Genomic DNA, 26,846 nt, shown 5'->3' on the forward strand with positions numbered 1-26,846 from the left:
AGCATGGAGCTAGTTGCTATGGCTTTTATGGGGTTTTAAAAAAAGATGCTGCAGATATTGCCACACTCCCTTCTTCATTGTGATCATGCTTCTAAATAACAAAAACACTAAGATGCCTAAGAAAGCATAAAATTGAAAGTGTATTAGCAAAAACACATAAAATAAAGTGCACTGTAGTGCTGCTGCTGGCGCCCCTGCATGGTTATCCCACTCCCCCTCTATGCAGGGATGTCGGCTTACTCAACGCCCCAGCCCCGCGGCGTTGTCTTCCAGCATGTCCCTCTTGCTGCTTCCTTTCTGATGCGTGCGCACCACAGCTCATGGCGGCACATGCACTCCCCTGCTTTTAAAAGGGCAGCATGCGCATTTTGCTAAATGCCCGCAGCTTGTTGCTGAGAGTCATTTAGCATAAGTGGCACACCTGCAAGTAGGTTCCCAGTCAATAGGTGGGAGGAATCTTGTATAAAAGACTCCCTCTCCCCTAGGTAGTCGCCAAACAACGTGTAGAGTCATTAGTTAGTAAGGTGTACTACTAGTGAGTTGTGAGGTCCCCTGGTCCCAGTGTGGCCAGTGTCCTGAACCTGTATCCCTGGTCCCGGTGTGGCCAATCATGCATCGGTAGTCCCCTGGTCCTCCAACGGCCAGAGCCTGAACCTTGTCCCAAGGTCTCAGAGCGGCCAGTGTCTGAACCTCATCCCCTGGTCCTGGAGTGGCCATAGTCTGAACCTCATCCCCTGGTCCTGGAGTGGCCAGAGTCTGAACCTCATCCCCTGGTCCTGGGGTAGCCAGTGCCTGAACATTGTCCTCTGGTCCTAGTATGGCCAGTCCTGTATCCACAGTCCCCTGGTCCCGGAGCAGCCATTGCCTGAACCTCGTCCCCTGGTCCGTGAGCGGCCAGTGCCTGCACATTGTCACCTGGTCTTAATGTGGCCAGTCCTGTACCCAAAGTCCTGTGGTCCCGGAGCGGCCAGTGCCTGAACATTGTTCCCTGGTCGTGGTTTGGCCAATCCTGTACCTTGTCTCCTAGTTCTGGATGGCCATTGCCTGAACTTTGTCTCCTGGTCAGTGAGCGGCCAGTGTCTGAACATTGTCCCCTGGTCCTGGTGTGGCCAGTCCTGTATCCAAAGTCCCCTGGTCCTGTTGCATCCAGTGCCTGAACATTATTCTCTTGTTTACAACTGGCCAAAGCCTGATACAGTATCCTAAACCGGTGTGACTCAACTAATCCCTAAAGTAGTTTCAACATACCTGACCCCTAGAGACAGCAGCTGCAGTACCGGGTTCTGCCCAGGAGAGACACCTGGCAGCTACCTGCTGCACAAGCCTGACCTCACCACTAGAGGCTCCACTGAAAACCAAAGTAGCTGCTTAGTTACACCCCTTCATGGGTTGGCTCGACCACAAATCCACATGCGTCACAGTTGGGTGTAACACGCACAGATGTATTTGTACACAGAGTCAGAAAGTTTGCCTATTATGGGTGGGACCTTAAGATAGTATCTGATGAGCAGATGCAAACTAATGAGCACTTCAAGGGGTTGGCCAGGACTAGAAAGAAGAACTGGTGTTTTTCCCAAAATATTGTCACAACTTTCCACGGGATGAATTTGGTATTGCAGCTTATCCCCATTCAGTTGTCCGAAATTGGGCTGCAATCCCAGCCCCAGCCCAAGGACAGGGACTTGCAGTTTGCCTGGGACCTTTCTGTAAGAACGAGGAAGGGACCTTGAGGCGCGAGTGTTGTTGAGAGGTGGAGGTGACGTAGCTGGGTGTCCACATAGAAAGAATGAATTGCTGTAGAAGTAGGAAGGTCATCCTAGGGATTGACACATTTAAATAGCAAGCCTCCACTAAAGAGCCACCAAAGTCATGGAGGCCCCTAAAACATGAATAAAACTGAGCTGCCATTTCATACACTGCCTATACAGTGCCTTGAAAAAGTCTTCATATCCCGTGAATGTTTCCACATTTTTTCACGCTAAACCCACAAACTTAACTGTATTTTTGGGGGAATTTTATGTGACACCAACACAAAGTAACAAGTATTTGTCAAGTGTTAAGGAAATGATACAGGTTTTTCTAAATATTTTAAAAGATAGACCTGAAAATTGTGAGGTGCATTTACATCGGGTGAAATAAGTATTGAACACTTCTCCAGTTCTCTATATGAAGTATTAAAGAAAATTCAGTAAGCGTGATTAATACTTTTCCCTGTGTAATTTCTCATTATTACACATAGTTATGGACATCCATTGGGATTTCTTTGCCTGTGTGGATCGGTTGGGTTGTTGCTGACATCTGGTGAGAATTTCATGTCAATAGCATCTTTTTAAATAGATTTACTTAGAAAATTGGTGATGTGTTCAACAGTCCTCTGCAGTCTGATACCCTCAAATAAAATGCTGAGTGACCAATTGCCACTTCACAAATACTTGTTAGTTTGTGTTGGTGTCACATAAAATCCCAATAAAATACATTTAAGTTTGTGGGTGTAATGTGAAAAAATGGTAAAATGTTCATGGGGTATGAAGACTTTTTCAAGGCACTGTGTGTCACAATGCATATTTGTGACTGTATATAATTTAGAACAACTTTTTGAAAAATTTGCTCTTACTGTAACTTACCTTTATGGCTAAATGGAGCCGTACGGTAAAAAGCGCTGTTTGATAATAAATACTCAATGTGTGAATCATCCTTGCCTTGCAAAGTGTCCTACAACAGTTCTGAGTCTTTCATCACTTCTCAAATTTGTGTAAAATAGTTAGGAATTCACTAAAACTTGCTCATTTGTACAATTTGCGATTTCCTGCCACCTATTTTTTTCACTTTGCAGAAGATTGTCAGCCAGAGAAGAATCACATGACCTTAGGAAATATGTGGGAAATCTTCACAAAGACAGAAGGAAATTTTGTGGTAAATATGTGGTAAATGGTTTTTCAAAGATCTCATGCAACTACTGATCTCCACCAGGCAGTGCCCTGTAGAACAAACACTAATGTTTTTTTTTTATTTTATTCAGTGCTACATTTCACATTACAATGTATGTTGCTCTCTCTAATATAATACTGCATATTTATGTTTATTGTCATTCAGTTCACATTTTTAGATTATATTTACATTTTTCACTATATACAATTTATACTACAGCCTTCAAAAAGGAACTGCAGTTCCAAGATGTTGCCAATCTGATGATTTGTGATACTGTGACACAGAAAGAGCATACAAGTCTGTATTTTTTTGTCTAGCTAAGGTTTGTTTATACCTTTGAATTTTTATACTTATTGTAGTTTTTTCAAAGCTACATGTAATGCTGTGTGATTGTCTCCAGTTCTGGTTGCACAAAGACAACATGTGATACACATAAAGAACCTTACGAAGCAGCAATACTGGTGTTAGATTCTGTTCTGTAATCAGGGGTGAGTTTTGACCCCATTGCAGTCCCTTTTTTATGTGCTTATATCCATTCTTTTTTGATTATGGAAGATTGTTAGATTTGTGTTCCCAGTTTTCACTGTTGCAGTATGGTTCCTATAGTGTTGCCATTAGTGACTGTTATTTGACGTATTTATTCAGTCAAGAAAGCATCTGTCCAGCTCAATCTTTTAATTTCATCCTTTTCTGTCATGTCTTCATGACTGATATCTGCCATTGGGAAGTTGGAAACGATGCCCAATAGGCTAAAAACATATCTTTTGGCAAATATACCTCCCCAAAGTGATTTTTACACCTCTTCTAAATGAACAGACTATGTAAGTTGCATTTATTCCGTTTGTCGTTTTTGAGTGTTGGTTGCTTCAGACCTCCATTTAGTGGTGACCCTCTTAACTAATAATTTAGTACTTTGTCTAAATTTCTGTTGGGTAAAATAGAACAAGATGGGGTCAAGGACACTGTTCATGCTAGCGAAGGGCCTTGTGCATTTATACACAATGGCAAAGGTCTGCAGCTCCAAACATGGGACCCCGGACTTGGAACGTACAACCAAATAGATAGTTTTCGTGAGGTGGAAAGGAAAGAAGCTTATGGCAAAGACCATGACCACAATGATGATCATACGAATGGCTTTATCCTTCCTTCGTCGGGCCACCACATCTGAAAGGTTATCCTTCTGGCAGAGAATTTTGGTCATGGCACAATAACAGCCTAAAATGGCAATGAAAGGGATCAAGAAGCCAGTAACTGTCAACGTTATGCCATATGGAAAATACCGAGAGGATAAAGCTGGAGGGCTCAAGTCATAGCAGACTGTCCGATTCCTCTGGGTTCCTGTAGATGCGAATATGAAGGTGGGTATACATTGGACAATGACAATAAACCAGACAATCCCACAGACCACCCAGGTGAACTTTTTGCCCCTTTTTTTGTGCCATACAGATAATGGGTGGCAGATGCCCATGTACCTTTGAAAGCTCATGCAGGTGAGGAACATGATACTTCCGTGGAGGTTGGTGTAGAATTGGAACCGGACAAACCGGCAAGTGAAGTCTCCAAATGGCCAGTAGTCATGATGGACATAATTATATATGAGAAGAGGAAGGGAGCACACATAGAGGAAGTCAGCCACCGCTAGGTTCAAGGTGTAGATGGCAGTTCGGGTGAGCTCCTTTTTTGAAAGACACACTTGAAGGATCACAATAAAGTTGAGCGGGAAACCGAAAACAAGGACCACAGAGTAGACTACAGGCAGGAGGATTTGCTTAAACTCTTCGTGGAAAGTGCAAGAATTCTTCCCGATGGGGTCTGACGTAATGTTGTCCATGTCGCTGGAGGTGGAGGTGGTCACATGCTTACTTCAGAATCTGGAAGCAAAGAGAAGACAAGACTTAAAGGGGAGATCGACCAGATGTTTGATAAACCTCATATATCTATATAACAGTAATTGATGACCAATTTAACAAGTCTAGAAGTCAATAGGCAAGAAAGAGACTTTTTCTTGGGGGGAGTGGATCTTGTATATTAACCCCTTCAGGGTCTATGTCAGTCATATGTCATCTCCCTGCCTCTGTCTTGCGAGCCTGCATCTTTCATAGCAGAAAATGGCTGTAATATTCAGCAAGCATCAGCAAGAATGTAACAGCCTTGGGTAGATTAAGCCTTTATTTTATAGCTTGAAATGTAAGTATCTTGGAGGAGCTAGAGGTAACTGACCGGTGGATGCCCCCCCCGAGGCCTTCATTACCTTCCCTACAGTATGACTGCCTGTTCTTACCAAAATCTTTCACTTGTAACTTCTCTATCAACCACCAGGTGGTGAAAGAGCAATTGTGAACGATTCACAAATTTACCAGATTTGCATACAGCAAGAAAAATTCTCAAATCGCAAATAGACAAATTCATTTTTTTTTTATTTCCTTCAGTTATTGAGAATTATGTAACTGGGCAGTTAGTAAGTAAGTAAGTAGTGCTTCTCTCCCACACTTCTCCTATTAGGGGCTATATGACATTTTGGTAAAACTATAGTTCCATAACTAAGACTAAACAGTTTTAATCTCTATATTGATATAATGATACGTTCTAAACTTACTACAAAATTTTTTATAACATTACTAATATCCATTATACTCTAAAGGCGCCCCATCATTCCCCGATATTATATCATCAGTTATATGCCTGACGCTATAGTTTTTCTTGGGTTGGCCTATGACCAAGCTTCTGTGGGTGAAGAGGACCCTTTGACTAGGTCATATCAATATCTAAGCCAGCCCCCTTCTGTGTCACCACCAATACATAGACAGACAAGGGGGCTGGCTCAGCTACTGCCATGAGTCTGGACCCGGTGCCACAACGTAAAGCTGCAGATCGGCGCACCTTATACACTGCAAGTATTAAGATTGCTAAATTTACTAATTAAAGCACATTTGAGTATAATTTTTTTTGCACAGGATATTCTCTTTAAGGAGGTTAAAGTAGAGGTCCAGGGTGGCAGATGGCCTCCAAACTGGGTGGTTATTAAAAATCACTAAGAATTATCAATCTGGGGCAGAGGTGTAGTCTGAGGGAACTGTAAAAGGCGTCTGCCTGACATGTATAGTACTGGCGGGTTATGTGGTGGGTTTGGATCTACTCAGGCTCCAGAACCGGTGCACAACGGCTACCGTTACACCCTCATAGCCAAGCCCTAAACTGGACGTAAGGGGGATATAAAACATCTATAAATCTAGGTCCACAACATTAAGGGTCTGCAAATAACAGCAGCAATAAATGAGATACCTGAGAATTCTGCTGCTCCAGCAGCAAATGTCACCATCCTGGACTCAGCGCGACCCAGAATCAGAGAAGTGAGGACGTCGGCCCCTTAATAACGCCTAACACTTCCCCTTTATAAGGATCTTAAAGAGAAATGTGGCAACGACAGACTCTCCGATTTCTAAATGAAAATGCGCAGACAAAAGTATCTGTATCTATTATCTATCTGTTATCTATCTATCTATTACCTACAGTAGGTACGGAAAGTATTCAGACCCCTTTAAATTTTTTACTCTTTGTTTCATTGCAGCCATTTGGTAAATTCAAAAAAGTTCATTTTTTTCTCATTAAAGTACACTCTGCACCCCATCTTGACTGAAAATAAAACAGAAATGTAGAAATTTTTGCAAATTTCTTAAAAAGAAAAAACTGAAATATCACATGGTCATAAGTATTCAGACGCTTTGCTCAGACACTCATATGTAAGTCACCTGCTGTCCATTTCCTTGTGATCCTCCTTGAGATGGTTCTACTCCTTCATTAAAGTCCAGCTGTGTGCAATTAAACTGATAGGACTTGATTTGTAAAGGCGCACACCTGTCTATATAAGACCTCACAGCTCACAGTGCGTGTCAGACCAAATGAGAATCATGAGGTCAAAGGAACTGGCCAAGGAGCTCAGAGACAGAATTGTGGCAAGGCACAGATCTGGCCAAGGATACAAGAGAATTTCTGCAGTACTCAAGGTTCCTAAGAGCACAGTGGCCTCCATAATCCTTAAATGGAAGAAGTTTGGGACCACCAGAGGTCTTCCTAGACCTGGCCGTCCAACCAAACTGAGCAATCGTGGGAGAAGAGCCTTGGTGAGAGAGGTAAAGAAGAACCCCAAGATCACTATGGCTGAGCTCCACAGATGCAGTAGGGAGATGGAGAAAGTTCCACAAAGTCAACTATCACTGCAGCCCTCCACCAGTCGGGCAGAGTGGTCCGACAGAAGCCTCCCCTCAGTGCCCAACATATGAAAGCCCGCATAGAGTTTGCTAAAAAACACAAGAAGGACTCCCAGACTATGAGAAATAAGATTCTCTGGTCTGATGAGACGAAGATAGAACTTTTTGGTGATAATTCTAAGCGGTATGTGTGACAAAAACCAGACACTGCTGATCACCTGCCCAATACAATCCCAACAGTGAAACATGGTGGTGGCAGCATCATGCTATGGGTGTGTTTTTCATCTACAGGGACAGGACGACTGGTTGCCATTGAAGGAAACATGAATGCGGCCAAGTACAGAGATATCCTGGATGAAAACCTCTTCTAGAGTGCTGTGGACCTCAGACTTGGCCGAAGGTTCAACTTCCAACAAGACAATGACCCTAAGCACACAGCTACAATAACAAAGGAGTGGCTTCAGAACAACTCTGTGACCATTCTTGACTGGCCCAGCCAGAGCCCTGACCTAAACCCAACTGAGCATCTCTGGAGAGACCTGAACATGGCTGTCCACCAATGGTTTTTAAATTTACCTAATGGCTGCAATGAAACAAAGAGTTAAAAATACTTTCCGCACCCACTGTATCTATGAATTATTTATTATCTATCTATCTACCTCCTCTTGCACTTTAATGGTGACTATTCCTGTAATTCGCACAGGGGAACATTAATAAAGACTTTATTTAAATTTTCTATTGTTAACCAATGCTAATGGGGCCAGATCTGCTCCATAATTTGCAATTGTTTTCATTTTTTTTTCTTCCCCAAATTTATGGAGCATGGATGGAATTTATTTAGACCCAGTAAATTTACTATAAACTGATTTGACTTTTTGGATGACCAGGAATTTGCCATGTTTATTAAGTAGGACTTCAGATTAAATTTGGCGCATGAAGCGCCGGTCTTAACACGTTCCCCTGTAATACTTCACTGCTGCCTTCATTTATTACTGAAAAGGAAATACGACAAATCTGCTTCTAAAGTAAAACACTGTGTGAGTTTTCTATGCAGCGATGTTGTGTGCGCACAGCCCCGATGTATGCAGACCTATGAGTTTGCCTTTGCATGTACATTTTTTATAGCACTAAAGCCCCCTCCATTGTTGGGTGTTGGGTGACTATTTACCAGCCCCTGTAGGTACGAGCTTGGGTGTGCCGCTGGGGGCCACGTGTGCCGCTTCCTCATCTCCTCCATGGTGCGGCATCATCATCGCTGAGATGCACGGTATCACTTCCCCCCGCGGTGTATAGTCATGCCTTGTATGTATAGATGGCACATGGCACCACTTCCCCTATGCTGGTGTTTTACTAAAGGGATAGTCCTTGTTAATGCATTTGCTGAGAATGGATCACAAAGCACCGCCATACGGCCCCCCGACTGCCACCAATCCCCAATCTTCATGGTTTTGTCCAATATTCTCAGGGAGGAGGGGGTTGGCCATTGTATTTTGTTTCTTTCAGATGGGACATGGTCCTTTCATGCTAATCATGGGGATCCCAGGTAATTTCCCCCAACCCCATTGTTATATGCACATATGCCTTTATGATACTTCCCCCCCCAGTAAAAAGACGACATACTGTATATATCGGTGCCCTCCTCTATAGATGAAAAGCTGTATCCAGTTGCTTTATTATTTTTTTCTCGCAGGTCCGATGTTGTGGCCTTTGCTCCCATTTCCCTCTTGCAGCACAAATTTCACACACAGGTTGAAACCGACAGTTTATAATAGGAGAATGAGTCTCAACCAGAGGAACAGATACTGCACCTGCATCTCCCTCCTCTCCACATTTTATACTATATACTGTTGCATAATAGATGGATTTTTTTTTTTTGCCAGTGAGTGGATTTGGAAATATTTACAGAAATCCTGAAGGCAGAGAAAGAGTCACAGGATGCTGGAAGGTGGCAAAGAAGCTGTTATGGGCTCACTAGGTGAGGTGGACCCTCCAAGCCAAGGTCTGGATGGTCACATGGGCCACAAGCATCAGTGCAGCAGGAGGGTGTTTCACAAAGGAAACAGGTAGCACAGGTACTGGAAGCCGCAGGCAGACAGAAGACAAACTGGAGACCACAGACACACAGCAAGAGGTACTGGAAAATGCATATACATAGCAGAGGCACTGGAAGTGAAAGGCAGACCAGAGATGTCTACGAGACCACAGATAGGTAGCAGAGTTACTGGATGCCGCAGGCAGACTGAAGAAGTCTCGGAGATCGCAGACAGGTAGTAGAATTACTGGAAGCTACAGGCAGACAAGAGACATCATGGAGACTGTGCACAGATAGCAAAGTTATTGGAAATTGCAGGCAGACAGAAAATGTCTGGTAGATCACAGACAGGTAGTAGAGTTACTGGAAGCCACAATTAGACAGGAGACATGCAGGAGACCGCAGACAGGAAGCGGAGGTACTGGAACCCACAGGCAGACCAGATAAGTCCGGGAGACCGCAGACAGGTAGCAGAGTTACTGGAAGCTGCAGACAGGTCTGAGATGTCCGGGAGATCGCAAACAGGAAGCAGAGTTACTGGATACTGCAATGAGATAGGAGACATCCAGGAGATCGCGGACAGGTAGCAGAGATAGTGGCAGTTCTAAGCAGACAAAAGATGTCCTGACAACCACAGACAGGTAGTTGAGTTACTGGAAGCCACATGGGGACAGAACACATCTTGGAAGCCACAGGCACACATGTAGCAGGGGCAAACAAAAAGTCCTAATGAGGTACTGGAAGCTGCAAGTGGCCCGGGAGACCAGAAATAGGTCGCGGTGCACCGACAAACTAAGATATTTAATACTAAGACACAAGTGTGTGTCATGATAGCCCCTATACAGCTCAGGCAGATGATCACATGGGATCACACCGGGCCACGTGCAAAGCCCGACGTAGATCACAAGAGTTCAGTAGAACAGAGTGAAGGGAGCATAGCCTGGATCTGGAGCAGGTGTGTAACAGATGCTTTACAGATGTCACCAGGGATGGACAGGTTTACTTCTCCACCTCTCATGACAATCGGAGATCATAAGTTACCCGTCCGTTTGCATTAGACATGATATAATTATAGCCCTCAATAAGGGTTATTCCTAAATAAACAAGTTTTCTGCTATCCATCGAACATGGAATAAGATACTGATCGGTGGAGATCTGACCACTAGGAGCCCCAAAGATCCCAAGAATACAGCTTAGGAATCATGAAAGCGAAGCTCAGCAGCCATGTTATGAATGGAGGGAGTTGAACATTCTCCACCTCCGCTACTTTCATTGTGAATTGAAGTGCTGGAACAAGCCGAGTATAGACTATGAATGGAGCGGAGTTTCACCATGCACATCTCCCCTCCGCCCTTGCGGTTCCAGAGCCCTATCCTTAGGATCTCTGGGTACCAGTGGTGAAAATCCCAATGACCAGCGACTCACGAGTAATCCCTTATGGATAGAGAATAACTTGCTTTGCGCCACCACTGGTATTACTACTCACCCCAAGCCTTTCTAGGTGTCTAGTGATTAGTGATGAGCGAATTTACTCGGAGAATGTTCGCCAAACATAAATTCGGCATGAATATGGCACATTCGGATTCGTGATCGGAAACCTGAGCAAAATTTTATAGAATCAGTAAAAATCGGTAACGTTCGGTAAAAGTGCGGGAAAATATTAGCGTTGCCAGAAACATATTTTCAGCACTTTAGCAACGATAATGGTGGTGTATTATGAGCGTTTGTCACATGTTTGATGAGGGGAGGGGGGTTTGCAGAGCTCAGAGGCGCCGCGTTCTTGTAAGCACAGCACAGCAGTCAATTTTTCCCCTAACTTTATGTGTTCACATTGCAGCTAGCCAATCAGGGTGCAGGAAACACCCACACTGCCCAATCAGGGTGCTGGCCAATCAGGGTGCAGGAAACACCCACACTGCCCAATCAGGGTGCAGGAAACACCCACGCTGCCACTGTTAACAGCAAGATTTTAGCTAGTTAGCTAGGCGGTTGTCTATCTGTGAGCTAGTGTAGCTAGACAGTGTCCAGTGTGGCTGCAAAATTTACCTTCTAGCACGTTTTTTTCTTTTTTGGCTATTACTGAGGTGCACAAACAAATCCAGCAGGGCACGTGTTATGCACTGCTACTATTGTGATCCATGCACGAGTATAGCATTCTAATTCACATGTAGCTAGTGAAAAAATATTAAACAGCCTGCTGTATCCCACCTTGTCATTTTGTGCTGTCTTGATATGAACCTGTCTTCAGACCTAAGGCACATTAAAAAAATATATACTTTTTCAGTTGCTAAAAGTTAGACAACCCGCCGTATCTCACTTTGTCATTTGGATGGGTTGAAATTAAGCTGTAGAGGCCTGATCCAGAGGCCACCCAAAAATTCTTCTGTTAATAACATCATACAGTAGGGGACCTGACTTCAAAATTGTTTGTAACATATCTTATTTGTCATACAGGCCTCATCCACACTCAAACAATTATTTTTTCTGTGTCTAACACGATACAGCACGCCATATTTCACCTTGGAATTTACTGTCGCTTAAATTCAGCTGTTTGCAGAGGTGGTGCAGAGTTTAAAATCTAATTTTTGTTGCTAATACTGTGCTCCTACCACACTATCTGAGCAACATGACTGGGAAAAAGCGAGGTCGTGGTGGAAGGGGGGTTAGGCTTGATGTTCAAGTAGTACGTAGTGGTAATGTTGGTGAAAGCACTAGTGAAGCAACGTCACGTACTATGCAAAGACTACTGAAAACTTATGTTACTGGACAGGTTACTCCATTACCTTTCTTTGGCAGACGCACAGCGGTACGCCTTGTCGATGATGCCCAGAAAGATCATGTACTCGAGTGGATGGCAAGCGCAGCTTTAAAGTGGCCTCTCCTCCCCTTCCTCCACCTCAACATTACACCCAGTACAGTTAACAGAGGTGTCACCCAAATTCCCCTTGCTTCTCCCCACGTCCCAACTATCCAAACGTTCAACTGACTGTACGGAACCATAGATGAGTCTGAAGAACTGTTCACGCCCTGTATGCCATGGTCATCAGAAGTATACTCAAGAGCTTTGCAGAGTCCAGAGAAGGAAATCTGCGTCGATGCCCAAATTTATTTTAGCTTGGATCCGGGGCAGGAAGAAGTACGGTCCGAACAGCATCCTGACCCTCTTCATCAGACGTTAACCCCTGGAGATATCTGAGGCTCACGTGGACTGTACTGTGCTGTCAGGGCAAGAAGAGGAGGAGGGTGACTCCAATGGCGAGGAATGTGATAACACCGAGGATGATGATGATGAGGTGTTAGATGCCAGTTGGCATGAACATAGAAGCACACAGCTGAGTAGGTCATCTGAGGAGGAAGATGAGAAGGTTACGTTACGGTGTACGTCGCAGACACGTAGTGATTCAGCCACGACGAGCAATGCATCCTCAGCCACAACTGTGTCTCTGAGCATCAGCGTCCATGGGTCTGCGGCTCGCAGTGGTGGCAAGGGTTTCCTAGCCTGGGTCTTATTTGACACTGCAAAGGATGAGTCAACTCACGTAATCTGCCAACTTTGCAAAAAAAAAACTGAATCGAGGTATAAAATGTAATAATTTGACTACTGCATGTATGAACCTTTACATGCAGAATCAGCATGCGTTACTGTTGGAATCCCACTGCGCAAAAATGCAAACCAGCGGACCTCAATAACCATCAGTTACCCCATAAATTGCATCTGCTGCTTCTTCCTCCTCCTCTGTTACCGTGCCAACTATTGAGACGCAGGTCTTTGACCGCAGAACCTCGGGTTCTTTACCCACTCCAGTCACACTGACTGAGCGCTCACCGTCAGCTGTAACGGAAGTGAACATACCTGCTGTTTTTGACCGATCTCAGAGAACCATCACACCACTAGTTTCTCAATCCGCCCTAACATCTCCGCCTGCACCTCTCTCACGGTCCAGCAGTTTGTCCGGTTCATCGTACTCCGACCTCTCTCAGCACTGCAGCCAGCCCATGGTTCTGCAGTTGTGGTCACGGAAAATATTGTTTCCTCCAAAGCTAAGAGGTTGAACTCCACCATCTCCAATCTGTTGGCCACGGAAATGCTGCCTTTCCACCTGGTAAATACAGACGGTTTCTGAAAGCTGATGGCCGTCGCCGTCCTCCAGTGTCCTGACGGATAAGCGCAGCCGGCTGTCCCCTGAAAGTGTAGACTGCCTAACTTTCATTAAGATGAACAAGTCATGGATCTCCAAGGACTTTTGCACCACAATCGCAGACTGTACAGACTAGGTGATATTGCATTTTTAGTGTGATGCATTAATGTCACGTAACTGCAATCTGTGATATCTTTAGTGTTGCTTCTGTGGCTGCTGATGTTAACACAAATTTGTGGAAATGTGAACACGCATGGTGGGTCTACATCTGCTGGGTTAGCTGCAGTGGAAGACGTGTCGGTCCCAATTATACTATTTCTACGGTGGTGAAATTGATGCCATTTTGTTGGTGTCTGCCAATAATTTTTGTAAACGTGTAGACTCCTGGTTAGATCGCCTTCATGCGTGTTGCCTGTAGCAGTAGGCCTCCGAGACCGTCTGGCCTTCACTGCCTTGGACTCAACTACCCGTGTTACTATCCTTAAATTTTTCTGACAGTGGTAGTCTACAAAACTGATATTTGTGCCACCCGAGTGTGGTTCAGCATGAAAGCAGGTTGAGCTATTGCATGTGGTATCAGGGCTCACAGGAGGCCTACACTGATCCCTCACCCACCTCGTCTCACTATGAGGTTCATTGGAAAGCTGTAAATGCTGACCCAGACCCCGATACCTCATGCCTGGCTGATTGCTGCAGTGCCATGCTAATATCTGGACTGTGGGTGAATTGCGGCCACTTTCCTGGTGTCTGTCCCTCATTTGATGTGTTTTGGCAGCATTTGGGGCCATTATAAGGTGTTGTGCAAGCATCTGCTGTTGCCTCTCATTGACGTGAATGGTGTTCGGTAATGTTTGGCCAATATTCGATGAATTAATCTGCGAATATTGCAAATTCGGCGATGGTAATCCGAACCGAACATTGAAGTATTCGCTCATCTCTACTAGTGATATTAGATATTAGCTCCGGCAATGCTGCCAGCAGGAGCATCAATGCATATAACATCATCATTAACTCTATAAGAAATCGATATAGGCATAGTAAGAGGGGGTCCCACCAGCATCTATACTGATTAATTGGGCAAATATGTTTATATCTGACACCAAGCGTCCATCCAAAAAAAACTCACTTAAGGCTATGGGTAAGTGCACACGTAGTTTTTATGTTGTGCGGATTTTGTTGAAAAATCTGCAGGTAAATCCGCAGGACAAAAGTCCTGCGGTTTATGTGCGGTTTTGCCCTGCGGTTTCACACCTCATAATGGATAGGTGTGAAACCGCAGCGAAATCCGCACAAAGAATTGACATGCTGCGGATTGTAACCTGCAGCAAAACCGCGCTGAAAAATCCGCAGCATGTGCACAGCATTTTTTTATTTCCATAGGAACTAAAAGTACTGTACAACGCAGCAGAATCCGCACCGTGTGCACATAGCCTTAATATTTGCTATTATCTATTTTTATAGGGGTACGCGCCTTTTGAATGCAGTTGATAAATGCTTTTCTATCGATTGATTGTGGTATTACTGCCTTTATAAAAGCCTCTTATGGCAACGCCGCTGTGCCCATTGACAACACAGGGAAGAGGTTAATACTCAGCCCCCCGAACTGTCTGAGATTCGCCAAGGTAAATACCCCAGAGGGAACTATACAACTTCTAGAGTTTCTGTCTGAGGAAATCACAAGATCTGATACCTTGTATAAATGTGATGTTACATGTAGCAAAGAGAGAGACAACTACGTCTACATTACTCCTCTGAACCTCATCCCTTCTAGCAGTTTCCACCTCCCTCCCTGCACTGTTCACAGAGAATGTGTATTATCCTGTTCTTATAAAATATATGCCGAACCCTAATTCTTATTGCAGCCTGTACCTTCACCTTTAGAAATATCACTAGTTGCTGTTTATCTATGATTATTATTTAACAGTTATAAATCTGTCTTTTCTCATGTTCTTTGTTCTTCTTCACTTATTGTTCTTGTTGCCCATCTATGTTTTCTGCTATTTCCATATTTTCCTCCTTTTCCCTCCTATTCCTTTTCTTATCCTTCATTTCCTTCATCTGTACAGTGACTTGATTCCATTTTTTCTTCTTGTATTTCCTTTCCTTTATTTCATTTTCTTCTCTTTCTTTCTCCTGTGTGCCTTCTTCCCTTCCTCTTTCATCTTCTTGTACTTAACTTTTCTCTTTCTTTCCTTCCATTCTTTGATTTAATTTAATTCCATCCCTTCCTTTATCTTTTTTCCTTTTATTTTTTAACTTCCTATCTATTTCTTTCTTTCCTCATTTTCTTCCTTTATTTTAATTTATTTTACTTCTCTCCCTTTCTTTTATTTTTCTGTTTCCTTTTATCTTCCTTTCCTTCTTTTTTCTTCCTTTCCTCCCTTTTTCAAATTTCTTTCTTTCTCTTTACCTTTTCTAAACTATTTTTCTACTCTTATTCTTCCGCCTTCTTTTCTACATATTCCTTTTATTTATTATTTTCCTTATTGTCCATTTTCTTTTCTCCTGTTCTTCCTTACCTCTTCATTCTTCCTTTCCCTCTCCTACTTCCTCTTCTATCATCCTTCTGACTTCTGCCTTGTCTCCTCCATATTCTTACTTTACATCTGTTTTGAATTCTACATTTATCAGATTTTGCTGCCAATATTCATAAAAAATCTACCTCCAGACCCCCCAAATTGTTAATCTGTGTGTAGCTTTCCTCACTAATGGTTATTATTAGTAGCATTATAATTTATCACTTTAATGAAACAACCACTTACTGATTTGTTGTGTATTTTGTAGGCTTATAGAAATCGATCCAAGGGTATGGCAATGGGTACAAATCCAACCCCTAGTGCAGCACAGTTAAAGGGAATCTGTCACCTCAATTTGGAGCTGTATGTAAATGAGTTGTGTCCGGTCCAATGGGCGGTGTTTTGACTCCTTCACTCCACCCCTCCTTGGCTGCTGTATGCAATATTTCATGTAATTTCCGTAGTTGTTGTCCATATTACGCGCATGCGCATTGCAATCTCTAATTGCGCGTGCGCAGTATGCTTTGCCCAACTGCGGGCAAAGCCGAAAAGCATTAGTGCGCATGCGCCGGTGAACTATTTCCCAAAAAGGATTTCCAGTTTGTCAAAGAGCGCTTCCAGTTGATTCATTAATTACTCCGAATATTTCAATGAATATCCAGGTTATTGTTAGACATACAACTCGTTTCGGCTTTTCTGCATTCCCTGACGAATCTCCTACAAGGCAGTTCCAAAAAGGTGAGAACAATTTCTATTTCTATCTGATACAGTTAAAACTCTGCAAATAGATCTGCGCCCCCCTCCTTTTTTCCTCTCACCCTTGTTTCGTAGACTCCATTGTCTTCAAAGACGATATTGATTTATTGGTGAACTATTTCCTGGAAGTATTTCACTGCCATTTCTGTGTTCTGGGACATAGTTCACCGGTGCATGTGCACTAATGCTTTTCGGCTTTGCCCGCAGTTGGGCAAAGCATCATGCGCACGCGCGATTGGAGATTGCAATGCGCATGCGCGTAATATGGACGATAACTACGGAAATTACCTGAAATATTGCGTACAGTGGACAAAGAGGGGGGGAGGGAAGGAGCTAAAACGCCGCCCATCGGACCGGACACAATTCATTTACATACAGCGCCAAATTGAGGTGACAGATTCCCTTTAATGAGGCTTATTGGCCAATGCAGCTAAGTCCTTATGACTGCAAACACTTCAAGATCACAGCAAAAAAAAACCATAGAACCTCTAGGTTATCTTTTCTAAACTACATCCAAGTTCTCTCTTAGAAGTGGGTGATTGAGGAGAATACCACCACATAATATAGAAGTAAAGCAGTGGTGACCGGCTGAGGGTCACACCGGAGAGGGAGATTCTTTCACGGATTTCCTAATAGTTAATATGTGACTGTATGGAAAATATGTGAACTCTGGCTAAAGGAAGTAATTTCACTGAGAAAAGAAAGTTCCTTGTTCCTTGTGGTCGAGGGTTTCTTTCTAATGCCTGTGGGCACTGCCACAAAATAACTGGAGACTGATGAAGACAGCAGGTGAGCATCCGGAAATCATCTCTGAGAATTTGTGTCAGCTGGTCTTGATTGTTCTTTTACTTCCTGATTGCAAATTCAGGCAACATTCTGAATAGACTTCGTAAGTCCTTTACCTAGCTAAGTCATCTGCAAAAAATGTTGCAAATCTGTTGGCGCTCCTGCTCCTGACAGCTCTTGCTGCTTCCCTTCCCTTCTTTTGGCTTTTTTTTATAGCAACAGGGAGCATTACCGGGTTGTACTCAGAGGAGGGGAAAACTAACTACTGTCTGTCGGAGGGCAAAGAAAATAGGCTGTTGAAAAGGAGGAAGGCAAATTAAGATGAAATAAGTACAGGATGGAAGCTGTGCTGATATAGGAGCTGTTAGGCATCTGATTTCCGGCGCTGCACAGTGTGAATCCCGAGCCTTGCCTCCGACGGTCTCCCATTCCTCCCCAGCCGCAGAGGAGGTTGCTCAGCAAACTCATCGGTCCCAGCGCTCTGTCCAGACCAGCTCCGTGGGTTTGCTTGCTGCTGCCACCCCTGGTTCAGCTTTGGCAATGCATGCTGCTCAGCAGCAAGATCCTCCAGGGACTAAGTCCTCATGTCGGGCCACTGAGCATGCCTGTGGAGTGATCTCCCATTGGAGATCAAAGGTCATGTGCTCAGGTCCTGCTCGTGTTCGGATTGGCCCATCCGAGAAGCAAGGAGGATCACGGACGCCTGCGGCTATAAAAGGTTCGCATGGCCGTTCGGCCATGCGCTAAGATAGACTCAAATAGTTTGGTGTGTATGATGATGGATGCATGTATCTGGTGTCTGACTCATTATGAAACCCCTACCCTTTGATACGTCTGTTGTTAGGGTTTAGAGTCTGAGTCAGCGCCTGCTAGTGGCTAGCCTGTAGGCCACAGTGCATACCGGCCGTCTGCACACTTGCACACGCCATTTATTTGATCCCTGTTGGTATCGCAGTCGCGGTGCCGGGCGCTAGCGGTTTAGAGGGACTTCAGTCCTGCTGTCTAAGGGCTGAGTCCTGTGACGTTACGCTAGCGCTTACTCTGCCGAGCTCTGTGAGCGAAAACAGGCTACGGCATCTATTATTTGCGGTAGTGCGGCTCTAAGTCATAAGAGTTCGCCTCGATACACCTTGGGTGAGGTTAACCCTGTGTGTGCCGTTATTGCACCGCCATATCGCGTCCGCCATTACCGAGCAGCAGTTAACACCTCTGCACGGTGGACCTCGGGCTGCGAATGCACCTAAACACCATCTTATTATTTGGTGTGTTCCGCCAGCCCTTAACATTATCTTAGCGCCAGGGTCTGACCGATAATGGCGGATGAACAACGACTGCATAGGTACATCCAGCAGCTGGAGGGTAGGTTGGCAGCGCTAGAGCGTTCCACCTCAGCTGCGGATGTTACCTCGGTCGCCAGTCAGGCAGCTACAGAGGCTGTCGCTCGTGTCTCCATGGCCAGTCCTGCCCCAACCTTGTCCCGCCTCCCGCTGCCCGAGAAGTTCTCAGGGGATAGTGCTTCGTGTAGGGGTTTCGTGAGTCAGTGCTCCATTCACCTAGAGCTGCTGGCTACACGATTTCCCTCTGAGCGGGCCAAGGTGGGATTTATCATCTCCCTCCTGTCGGGCAGGGCCTTGGAATGGGCCACTCCACTGTGGGAGCGTGGGGATCCCCTGGTACAGAGTGCCACCCACTTCTTGGTCGCTCTGAAACAGGTGTTCCTGGGACCTCAGGTCACACATGACACGGCACTCCAGTTGCTGGCGCTAACCCAGGGTTCGTCTTTGGTCAGCCAGTATGCCATCCTCTTCAGAACTCTGGTCTCTGAGCTGGAGTGGCCAGATAAGGTGCTCATACCCATATTCTGGAGAGGCCTGGCTGATCATGTTAAGGACGCCCTGGCCACCAGGGAGGTGCCTACCACCCTAGAGGAGCTCATTACAGTCTCCACACGGATTGACGTTCGCTTCACTGAGCGAGGGTTGGAGCGCTCCAGGTCCCGCCAACGCTATAAGTTGGCTCCAAATTTTGCCAGCCCGCTGGAACCCCTCGGCCCACCGCCTGAGCCTCCAGAGGCCATGGAGGTGTCCTGCTTTGGGTCCAGGGTCCGGTCCGTGCGGGTACCCCCAGTCTGCTTCCGTTGTCGGCAGACTGGGCACCACGCTAACCTGTGCCCACAGCGGCCGGGAAATGCCCCCGTCTAGTGGTTATCAGAGGGGGTCTACTAGACACAGCTAATTTCTCCTCCAAGCTCCTGTTTAAAGGGGTGTTAGAGTTTGAGTCTTCCACTCTGATGGTGGAGGTTTGCGTGGACTCTGGAGCGGAGGGCAACTTTATGTCATCTGCCTTCGCTCAACAACACGCAGTCCCTCTGGTCTTGCTACCTCAGCCAGTCACCATTAGGGTGGTGAATGGGGCGACACTCCCGTCCCTAATCACCCACCAAACGGCTCCACTGAGACTCTCACTGTCTCCGTCTCATCAGGAGATGCTGTCTCTCCTTGTGATGCCAGAAGGTATCGACCAGGTCCTCCTAGGGGTTCCCTGGTTACGGGCCCACTCTCCCCACATAGACTGGACCTCGGGGAAAAGCCTCGCTTGGAGTAAGTCCTGCGAGGGTAGGTGTCTGAGGGACTGCATTCAGGTCGCTACATCTGAGGTTCCTGCAGATCTCTCCTCGCTTCCCAAGTCATATTGGCAGTATGCAGACGTTTTCTCCAAGAAGGCGGCGGAGATCCTTCCGCCGCACCGCCCTTACGACTGTCCTATTGACCTCTTGCCCGGCGCTGAGCCTCCCCGGGGTCGAGTATACACCCTATCTCTCCCAGAGACAGAGGCCATGTCGCAGTATATCAGGGAGAATCTGGCAAGGGGATTCATTAGGAAGTCGGTGTCCCCGGCGGGAGCGGGATTCTTCTTTGTCCAAAAGAAGAATGGGGAATTACGTCCGTGCATCGATTACAGGGGACTTAACGCCATAACCGTTAAGAACAAGTATCCTCTGCCCCTGATATCGGAACCATTTGATAGGCTACGGGGAGCGAGAGTGTTTACTAAGCTTGATCTGCGGGGAGCCTATAACCTGATTCGCATCCGTGATGGGGACGAATGGAAGACGGCATTTAACACCAGAGATGGGCACTATGAATATCTGGTGATGCCCTTCGGGCTATGTAACGCCCCAGCCGTCTTCCAAGATTTTGTGAACGATATCTTCCGGGATATGCTTGCCACCTCGGTAGTAGTCTATCTGGATGATATTCTTATTTTTTCTCCAGATATTGACTCCCACCGGAGAGATGTTCGCAAAGTTTTCGATCTCCTGCGGGCCAACTCCCTCTATGCCAAATTGGAGAAATGTGTGTTTGAGCAGGAGTCCTTGCCTTTCCTGGGTTACATCATCTCAGCCCAGGGTTTGGCCATGGATCCTGCCAAGCTACAGGCGGTGATGGATTGGCAGGAACCCCATTCTCTCAAAGCGGTGCAGCGCTTTATGGGGTTCATAAATTACTATCGCCAATTCATTCCCCATTTCTCAACTTTGGTTGCACCCGTGGTAGCCCTCACCAAGAAGGGTGCGAACCCCAAACTGTGGTCGGAGACTGTCTCCAAGGCTTTCGCCTCCATTAAGTCCCATTTTGCTAGCGCTCCCATTCTACATCGCCCTGATGTAGATAAGCCATTCATTCTAGAAGTGGATGCCTCCTCCGTCGGTGCTGGGGCGGTCCTTTTCCAGAAGGACTCGCAAGGTTGGAAGCACCCATGCTTCTTCTTCTCCAAGACCTTCACACCGGCGGAGAGGAATTATTCCATCGGGGACAGGGAGTTGCTAGCAATGAAGCTGGCCTTCTCAGAATGGAGACATCTCCTGGAGGGGGCTCGCCATCCTTTCCAGGTGTTCACCGATCACAAAAATTTGGTCTATTTGCAGACGGCTCAGCGGCTGAATTCTCGTCAGGCCAGATGGTCCTTGTTCTTCTCCCGGTTCCATTTCACACTACATTTTCTCTCCGGGGAGAAGAACGTCCGAGCCGATGCTCTTTCTCGCTCTGTGGTGTCATCAGAGGAGGAGGAGGAGCCTCGACTGATAGTCCCATCGGAGAGCCTGAGGACCGTGGCTCCGGTTGCTCTTGAGTCTGTACCTCCGGGCAAGACTTTTGTCGCTGTCCATCTGCGACCGGAGGTCCTCTCGTGGGCTCATTCGTCCAGAGTGGGAGGTCATTTCGGGATCAAACGGACCACTGAACTACTGGCGAGGACGTACTGGTGGCCGCATATGGCCCGTGACGTCAAGGACTATATTCAGGCGTGCGTCTCTTGCACCCAGAATCGGCCCTCTCGGCAGCGGCCCGCTGGGTTACTCTATCCTCTGCCGGTTGCGGACAGGCCCTGGGAGATGGTTGGTATGGACTTTGCGGTGGGTCTGCCCAAGTCCAGTGGCAGCACCGTCATCTGGGTGATCACCGATCATTTCTCCAAGATGGTGCACCTAGTACCACTCTCTCGGCTACCGTCGGCACGAGGCCTAGCGGCATTGTTCATTAAACATGTTTTCCTCCTACACGGCATGCCGGGTAAGATTGTCAGCGACCGGGGTCCCCAGTTTGCTTCTCGGTTCTGGAGAGAGCTCTGTTCTCTGCTCTGCATTGAGCTAAATCTCTCTTCGGCCTATCATCCCGAGACGAATGGGTTGGTGGAGAGAGCCAACCAGACCCTGGTGACATATCTGCGACATTTTGTCTTGGCTAGGCAGGATGATTGGGCGTCCTTACTGCCGTGGGCGGAGTTCGCCTTGAACAACGCGGTAGCCGATTCCACCGGTCAGACCCCATTTCTCTTAAATTACGTTCAGCATCCGCGCGTCCCCGTGCCCATGCCCGTGTCATCCACCGACTCTAGGGTGGCAGACGGGGCGGTGGAGGCACGTGACATTTGGGACCGCACGCAGGATGCTATCCGGGCCTCCAAGGAGAGAATGAGGTCCTCCGCTGATACCCGCCGGCGCCCTGCTCTGACCTTTGCCCCTGGCGACTTAGTGTGGCTCTCTGCCCGTAACATCAGGCTGCGGGTGGAATCCGCTAAGTTCGCACCACGCTACATCGGTCCTTTCAAGGTCCTCGAGCAGATTAATCCTGTGTTCTACCGTCTAGCCCTTCCACCACACTTGGCTATCTCGGACACGTTTCATGTGTCTCTCCTCCAGCCAGTTCACATGTCCCGGTTTTCTGAGCCAGCTGCCAGAACATCAGATCTGTCGTCTGACGAGTTTGAGGTCAATGCCATCGTGGGATGCAAGGTGATGCAGGGCAAAAAGTTTTACTTGGTGGATTGGAAGGGTCATGGTCCAGAGGCCCGGACCTGGTGGAGAATATCCACGCTCCTCTTCTCATTGCAGAGTTTGAGCGGAGCGAGGCGCAGAGAGGAGGGGGGGTAATGTTAGGCATCTGATTTCCGGCACTATACAGCGGGAATCCCGAGCCTTGCCTCTGACGGTCTCCCATTCCTCCCCAGCCGCAGAGGAGCTTGCTCAGCAAACTCGTCGGTCCCGGCACTCTGTCCAGACCAGCTCCATGGGTTTGCTTGCTGCTGCCACCCCTGGTTCAGCTTTGGCAATGCATGCTGCTCAGCAGCAAGCTCCTCCAGGGACTAAGTCCTCATGTCGGGCCACTGAGCATGCCTGTGGAGTGATCTCCCATTGGAGATGAAAGGTCATGTGCTCAGGTCCTGCTCGTGTTCGGATTGGCCCATCCGAGAAGCAAGGAGGATCACGGACGCCTGCGGCTATAAAAGGTTCGCATGGCCGCTCGGCCATGCGCTAAGATAGACTCAAATAGTTTGGTGTGTATGATGATGGATGCATGTATCTGGTGTCTGACTCATTATGAAACCCCTACCCTTTGATACGTCTGTTGTTAGGGTTTAGAGTCTGAGTCAGCGCCTGCTAGTGGCTAGCCTGTAGGCCACAGTGCATACCGACCGTCTGCACACTTGCACACGCCATTTGTTTGATCCCTGTTGGTATCGCAGTCGCGGTGCCGGGCGCTAGCGGTCTAGAGGGACTACAGTCCTGCTGTCTAAGGGCTGAGTCCTGTGACGTTACGCTAGCGCTTACTCTGCCGAGCTCTGTGAGCGAAAACAGGCTACGGCATCTATTATTTGCGGTAGTGCGGCTCTAAGTCATAAGAGTTCGCCTCGGTACACCTTGGGTGAGGTTAACCCCGTGTGTGCCGTTATTGCACCGCCATATCGCATCCGCCATTACCGAGCAGCAGTTAACACCTCTGCACGGTGGACCTCAGGCTGCGAACGCACCTAAACACCATCTTATTATTTGGTGTGTTCCGCCAGCCCTTAACAGGAGCTAATCGAGACATCTTCACCCTGGATACACACAGATCTCACATCCAGCCTATATTACTGGGAGAGACACGCAGACCTCACATGCAGCCTATATTACTGGGAGGGACACACAGACCTCACATCCAGTCTATATTACTGGGAGGGACCACAGACCTCACATCCATCCTATGTTACTGGGAGAGGCACACAGACCTCACATCCATCCTATATTACTGGGAGAGGCACACAGACCTCACATCCTGCCTATATTACTGGGAGGGACACACAGACCTCACATCCAGTCTATATTACTGGGAGAGACACACAGACCTCACATCCAGTCTATCTTACTGGGAGAGACACACAGACCTCACATCCAGTCTATATTACTGGGAGAGACACACAGACCTCACATCCAGTCTATATTACTGGGAGGGACCACAGACCTCACATCCATCCTATATTACTGGGAGAGGCACACAGACCTCACATCCTGCCTATATTACTGGGAGAGGCACACAGACCTCACATCAGCCTTTATTACTGGGAGAGACATGTAGACCTCACATCCAGCCTATATTACTGGGAGAGGCACACAGACCTCACATCCTGCCTATATTACTGGGAGAGACATGCAGACCTCACATCAGCCTTTATTACTGGGAGAGACATGTAGACGTCACATCCAGCCTATATTACTGGGAGGGAGACACAGACCTCACATCCAGCCTATATTACTGGGAGAGGCACACAGACCTCACATCCTGCCTATATTACTGGGAGAGACATGCAGACCTCACATCAGCCTTTATTACTGGGAGAGACATGTAGACGTCACATCCAGCCTTTATTACTGGGAGGGAGACACAGACCTCACATCCATCCTATATTACTGGGAGAGGCACACAGAGCTCACATCCAGCCTGTATTACTGGGAAAGACACACAGACGTCACATCCAGCCTATATTACTGGGAGAGGCACACAGACCTCACATCCAGCCTATATTACTGGGAGAGGCACACAGAGCTCACATCCAGCCTGTATTACTGGGAAAGACACACAAACCTCACATCCTGGAGGAATGGAATGGTATGGAATGGACAAGGCAACTGTTAGGTGGATTCATAGCTGGCTTAGTGATCGGACCCAAAGAGTGGTCGTAAATGGCTGCACATCCAGTTGGAAGAATGTCTCAAGTGGGGTACCACAGGGCTCTGTCCTGGGCCCTGTATTGTTCAACATCTTTATCAACGATTTAGATGAAGGAATTGAGGGTAAACTGATTAAATTTGCTGATGACACAAAGCTAGGAGGGATAGCTAATACTAGAGAAGAGAGAGAGAGGATTCAAAAAGATTTAAATAAACTGGAGAAGTGGGCAGCAACTAACAGAATGGTTTTTAACAGGGAGAAATGCAAAGTACTACATCTGGGCAATAAAAATGAAAAAAGCATATATAGAATGGGAGGAATAGGGCTAAGTGACAGCACATGTGAAAAAGACTTGGGTATACTAATAGATCACAGACTGAATATGAGTCAACAGTGTGATGCAGCAGCAAAAAAGGCAAATGCAGTTCTAGGATGTATTAACAGAAGCATACAGTCTAGATCACGTGAAGTCATTATTTCCCTCTACTCCTCTTTGGTCAGACCTCATCTGGAATATTGTGTCCAGTTTTGGGCACCACATTTTAAAAAAGACATCAACAAACTGGAGCAAGTTCAGAAAAGAGCGACCAGAATGGTGACCGGTCTGCAAACCCTGTCTTATGAGGAAAGGTTGCAGGATTTGGGAATGTTTAGTTTGCAAAAGAGAAGACTGAGAGGAGACTTAATTGCTGTCTACAAATATCTAAAGGGCTGTCACATTGTAGAAGGATCAACTTTATTCTCATTTGCACAAGGAAAGACTAGAAGCAATGGGATGAAACTGAATGGGAGGAGACACAGATTAGATATTAGAAAAAACTTTTTGACAGTTAGAGTGATCAATGAGTGGAACAGGCTGCCACGAGAAGTGGTGAGTTCTCCTTCAATGGAAGTCTTCAAACAGAGGCTGGACAGACATCTGACTGGGATGATTTAGCGAATCCTGCTTTGAGCAGGGGGTTGGACCAGATGGCCCAGGAGGTCCCTTCCAACTCTACGATTCTATGATTCTATGATTCTATGATCCAGCCTATATTACTGGGAGAGGCACACAGACCTCACATCCAGCCTATATTATTGGGAGAGACATGCAGACATCACATCCAGCCTATATTACTGAGAGAGACACTTCCACAAGAGAAATTTGGAACTTTGCATCAGGATCTAAGCTGCATATCAAGGGGTGGAAAACTGAATGAATGAATGGATATTTACATGTCAAAGTTGTCCATAGCATTTAAGCATTCTGTGATAGAGTAATCTTGGGTGGGTCTTCTACTGGGACCGTGTCATTTATATGGGTGCAGATCAAAATAAAAATGTGGAAGAAAAAGAAAATCTCCAATAAAGTCTGAAGATAATGTGACACAGAATAATTCTCCTTTCCTCTTAATTTCCTTAATTGTTACGATGTATATTTCATTTCCTTCAAAAAGCAATTTCCTAATTTTATTACTCTCAACCATTACTCTCAATTGATGGACATCGCTGTATTTCTGAGGGGTCTCAAAATGAAGATAAATGCTATTCACCATTGGCAATCTGGTTTTCTCCATGCCTCAAGTTATTTCCTCCAGAAATCCTAAAGCAGCTGCATGAACATTAATGGGATCTGAGACATAATAAACAAGAGACATTTCTCCTGAAACTCCCAAATAATTCTTTGTAGTGGATTTATAAGTCATGAATGCAAAGGGTTAGGAGACCACCTCGTTCCTCAAGACCCATCTTAAAATCGTCTTCTGACTGTCACCTGATTTGTCACCAGGTGCTTTAATTCTGACCTCCAGGTCTTCCTCTCTTCTACATGTCACATTATGACCTCTTTTAATGATGACCCTGACTTTCCATCCATTTTGATAGATGCCAAATGTTTTCTACTTTGAGGACCAAGATCTGGGAAACTGACCACAAAGGCTCACATCCTTGTTGGGGGTCAAAGGGTTTACAAAATTGAGATTCCCTTGACTGTTCACCTCAGTTGGGCCAGC

The 26,846-nt window shown here is 46.3% G+C and overlaps 1 protein-coding gene across 3 annotated transcripts in view; it reads right to left on the bottom strand.

Moving 5' to 3' along the window:
• Window positions 1-2,996: 2,996 nt before the first annotated feature.
• The window catches only part of P2RY6 (pyrimidinergic receptor P2Y6), a 103,924-nt gene continuing 80,074 nt past the window's right edge, over window positions 2,997-26,846 (bottom strand). For 2 of the 3 annotated variants that reach the window (XM_073548574.1, XM_073548576.1), the window contains exon 2: window positions 2,997-4,799. In XM_073548574.1, the coding sequence (XP_073404675.1) occupies window positions 3,761-4,759 (999 nt within the window). In that variant the 5' untranslated portion in view covers window positions 4,760-4,799 and the 3' untranslated portion in view covers window positions 2,997-3,760. Of the gene's footprint in view, window positions 4,800-6,210; window positions 6,261-26,846 lie in introns of those variants that run through there. The other variant, XM_073548575.1, reaches the window with a different exon arrangement.

Source organism: Dendrobates tinctorius, unplaced genomic scaffold (assembly GCF_039654945.1).
Source record: "Dendrobates tinctorius isolate UK_male_01 unplaced genomic scaffold, ASM3965494v1 ptg000157l, whole genome shotgun sequence".
NCBI classification, from domain to species: domain Eukaryota; kingdom Metazoa; phylum Chordata; class Amphibia; order Anura; family Dendrobatidae; genus Dendrobates; species Dendrobates tinctorius.